The sequence below is a fragment of the Contarinia nasturtii genome, unplaced genomic scaffold (assembly GCF_009176525.2).
Source record: "Contarinia nasturtii isolate CC-2019 unplaced genomic scaffold, AAFC_CNas_1.1 Cnas_scaffold_2398, whole genome shotgun sequence".
In the NCBI taxonomy this organism is placed as follows: domain Eukaryota; kingdom Metazoa; phylum Arthropoda; class Insecta; order Diptera; family Cecidomyiidae; genus Contarinia; species Contarinia nasturtii.
The window spans coordinates 1-4,316 of NW_022199719.1; the positions used below are offsets into that span (position 1 = coordinate 1).

Consider the following 4,316-nt stretch of genomic DNA (forward strand, 5'->3'; position numbering starts at 1 on the left):
TTTTTTTTTAAATAGACATGAAAAATGTCATCCATTTTATGAAAAATTTAACTTTTTATTTGAATAAAAATGCAATTTGAATATTGCGTATAAAAATGAATTATTCTGCTTCAGGAGCTTGTTCTTCATCCGGTTGATTTAGAAATATCTGTAAAAATGTCAATGAATCTTTGTAAATAGGTTTGCATTTGAACATATCTACGACAAAGTTAATCTTACGTTTCCTAAACGATTGTTAATGACATCGTCAAGGGTGTTTGGAGATTCGTTTGAATTACTCGAATTGCTTGATGATGCGCGAAACATGTCGATCACATCTTTTGGAATACCGTAGTTATTGCGTTTATTCGGCTGAATACCACAATCGGCACTAAGATATCGAAATTCCGGATCTTCTTCTTCGTCATCATTTGAACTTATCTAAAATAGTATTAAGTTTCGTTGATTATTACACTTTAATCACAATATATTCATTGAATATACCTCGCTATCAACTAACAAATCACTCCATTCGAAAGCCAATGACTCTGTATATTTTTCATTAAATGGAGAAAAATCCAACAGGAAAACGCGATCTTTGGCATCACGAACTACATCAAATACATCTGCAATACAAAATACAAAAAAAAAGTTTCATCAGTCTAGCTCGTCATGTTTCATGTGAAAATCCAAAAATAAATGAAATAAATATATGGATGGCACTCACAATCATAAAGTGGAAACTTTGGTTCGATATGTTCTTTGAAAGTAGTGACAATATCATTCACGATATTAACACGTTGTGTGCAAATATATTCATGATACTGTGGCCAATCTCTTGGCGAAATGCCAATCAGTCGTTTGTTCTGCACAAAACAGCGAAACTCAGTGCCCGGATGAATGTCGTGCCATTTTTTGAATATCAAATATTGACTATTTTCCATGGATTGATTTATGCTGCTGTCACTGCTGTCAGTGTCACTGCTACTACAAGCCTCGGCCAATGGTTCCAAATCGAAAATTGGTAAATTGTGACATGACAAATCCTCCTTGCAAATGCCAGACGCTTTCAACAATTGATAAACATCGATGATATCTTTGCAGCACATTGTCTGGCCGGCGGTTATCCAAAATGCATCTTTCGGGCTATTCCAATTGGTTTTCACGAATACCGATCCGTCAAGTCGTGACAATGCATTTGCTAGTGTTTCACTAAATTCTGGAAATTGCGGTTGCTGAAATATAATATAATGTTATCTATGTGTCATATGCTTCTATTTTGATCATTCAATTTACTTACTATTACATCGTCGTCATCGTCTTCATTGTCAGCTGCTGTGGCTGCAGTGTCTGGTCCAAATGCATTCTCATTATCATCATCATTACTGTAGCATTCTTTTGGTAATATAATTATTTCATCGAGCAAATACTGTACGATTTCTTTTGGCAATGGAATGCATATCGATTCGAATGTAATTTTTCGAAATTTTTTATACCAATTTGTATAAGCGCACGCCCGTAAATCGACACATTCTTTGATCTCTTGATTTGTTATCTGCATTAAAATTTTCCAATTGAATTTCGATTTCAAAAACAACGACTGTAAAATATTCTTGTTGTTATATTCACTACTGTCGCAAATCGCATGTTGCGTGCAATGCTTTGACAGTTGACAGTTTAACACTGTGTGTGCCATGAACAACGTCCTCTATTGGATGATTTTCAGTATCAACTCTGTTTGAAACATTCAATTGGATTGCTTTTTTTGAATTTTTGAATTTTGTTCTCATTTTTCTGAATTTGGAATGACGAATTTGGAATTGTTTGTAATTTGAACAAATTGTGAGTGTTTTACATATGAAACAGTCAAAAGAATTTCCAAAAATTGACCTCTAAATGCGCAAGATGGCTGTTTCTCTACTTTATTCGTATTTCGATGTTTTGAAGAAAATGAATTTGGCGAAAATGATCAACAATAATATTTTAGCTAGGAGAAGGATAGATATAATCAATGAAGGTAATTGTGTAAGTATAAAAAAACATTTCGTAAATTGTAAAATTCCAAATTTTTATTTGCGTATTTCGAAAAAATGCATTTCAATGTCTCATGTTCCTTTTGAAAATTATATTTTAATATCAATTGCATTGATGATGATTTGACAGTTATGAAACCGATCATATTTATTGTTAATTCACTGGTTCCAAATGTGTTTCTCGAGATGCCATGAATGTAACGTTGATTTTGTGCTCAGCTAATTCGCCCACGAAAGAAACTTCAAACTCAGTTGTATTTTTTACTCCAAACAAATCTAATGTGTCGGTAAACAATTTGGGTTTGACTTTCTCATGACAGTCTGGAATTGAATTAAATTAAATTTATTGGTTGACTTTTTAAAAAAGGGGATTTTTTTTCACTTAACCCCCAGACTGTTTTATTTACCTGTTTTTCTTTCTGATGGGAAATTAACTTTCCTATTTCCATTTTGGTTTTTCATATTGGTATAATTTATTTGTAGGTAATAATCGAAATCTGAAATCCTTCCCCTGAGAGCAGATCTGAAGTGCAATAGGTTCAATATATCGGTAACATCTTTGATTTGCCCAAAGAAATAATTATTCACACTGCATTTGAAACCTGACTGTTCGTTTGCTAAAAAATAAAAAATAAATTAGTGCTATTTTTTTACGTTGTATTTTAATTTTTTGGATATGCAATTATATTTTTTTTACCCAAAAGTTCATTTTCAATATAGCACTGGTTCTGTAATTTCATTGAAATTGATATTTCGCATTGATACTGATTATGTAAGCTCTTGTGTTTCAAGCTAAAATCGGTTGTGTATCTTGGGACAAAAGTCGTCATAAAATATTTCAATGACTGATGCATAATTTTTGCTTGGACCAAGTTTAGTATAGTATCTGTAACAAGACATAAATATTCAAATTACTCATATAAATTTTTACGAATTAAATAGTGTGTAACACCTAATTAAATAGAGCACAATATAATAGAGATAACTTTCACTCGGATGCTGCGTATGCTGGACATAACAATGGTCTCATTGTTTGAAAGGTTTAACATTTTAAATCATTTCAAAACAATAACACTATTGTTATGTCGAGTATACGCAGCTTCCGAGCAAAGAGCTGCGTTAAATAGCAGCTATTTATATTATTATTATTATTATTTATTAGTATACGGTGTATCAATCTGTGTAAAATTTACACGTGCAATGATTAAATACACTTGCTGCCAAAAGGCCAATTACATTTTCTTAAAGCTAATACATTTTATGGTAAAAAAGTAGCGAACATTGTAATTAAAATTAACATTTTGGTTGAATCTATATAAATAATTAAATAAATAAATTCTGATATAATTTTAATATATACTAAATCAATTGCTCATAACATTTATATATTTCAGCTGCATATTTTGATTTAAAGAGATCATGAGATTCAATAGAGCGTATTTCTTCAGAAATTTTATTCCAAGTTGTTGGTCCACTTATAAAAAATGATGTTTTTTGGAAATTAGTATTGGGTTTTTTAACAATTAATTTATTTTCTGAGCGAGTATTATATATCCCTTTAGCAATAGCTGATATAGATAGCTAGCTAGCAACATTGTATGCTTTCACCTGATGATCTTTGATTGATTTCGCTCGACTTTCCAGGTTTATAAAATTGAATAGAAAAGCGTGTTTCGTAGTTCCCAATATAGCCTTCAAACTCGAACTCTATCCCTCCTATCGATTTTGCACGAAGTTTTCGTACGAAATCGGGAATCATGTTGCTAGAGAACATGTTCCTAGAAACTGTTTCGTCCGTTTCGCCACTTGAAGCATCTCTTTTTGAGAATGATTCATGTTGGCTAAGGGGACATTCCTGAGCCAATATGAACATAATTGAACTTAAACAAAAAAAGCACAGTAGAATAAAAGAACTCATTTTAACGTTTATAATTGAAAATTGAATCCTATTCGATGAAAGTTTATTCATATAATAATTTGATATATTCGTTCAAAACATTTTTTAGCTTATATTTCATCAATAAAATACACAATAACTACAAACACATCAATTTTGAAACGAATGGAAATGTGCAAACTATTCAGTTTTAGTTAGTATTGTACGAATATTTTCTACCAAAGTCCAATTGATTCAACATGTTGAATAAAAAAAAACCATAGCATTATAAAAACAAACTGTCTATCAAACGTAAAAACTTATTTGAAATAACTCTTTAAAGTTTTTCCCCACCGTGAGAAATTTTGGCTATTTACACGGATTCATACATTTGCACTTCATACATGCATAATACAAAGAAATTATAA

The 4,316-nt window shown here is 31.1% G+C and overlaps 2 protein-coding genes across 2 annotated transcripts; both read right to left on the minus strand.

The window, feature by feature from the left end:
- Window positions 1-23: 23 nt before the first annotated feature.
- Window positions 24-1,609, minus strand: LOC116348404 (cell division cycle protein 123 homolog). Its single transcript, XM_031779394.1, has 5 exons — window positions 1,280-1,609; window positions 707-1,214; window positions 484-605; window positions 220-420; window positions 24-148 (listed from the first exon to the last, which is right to left on the minus strand). The coding sequence occupies exons 1-5, from the start codon at window positions 1,538-1,540 to the stop codon at window positions 101-103; spliced, it is 1,140 nt and encodes a 379-aa protein (XP_031635254.1). The 5' UTR covers window positions 1,541-1,609; the 3' UTR covers window positions 24-100.
- Window positions 1,610-2,087: 478 nt separating this feature from the next.
- LOC116348405 lies at window positions 2,088-4,309 on the minus strand. Its single transcript, XM_031779395.1, has 4 exons — window positions 3,621-4,309; window positions 2,710-2,898; window positions 2,420-2,629; window positions 2,088-2,333 (listed from the first exon to the last, which is right to left on the minus strand). The coding sequence occupies exons 1-4, from the start codon at window positions 3,979-3,981 to the stop codon at window positions 2,167-2,169; spliced, it is 927 nt and encodes a 308-aa protein (XP_031635255.1). The 5' UTR covers window positions 3,982-4,309; the 3' UTR covers window positions 2,088-2,166.
- Window positions 4,310-4,316: the final 7 nt, after the last annotated feature.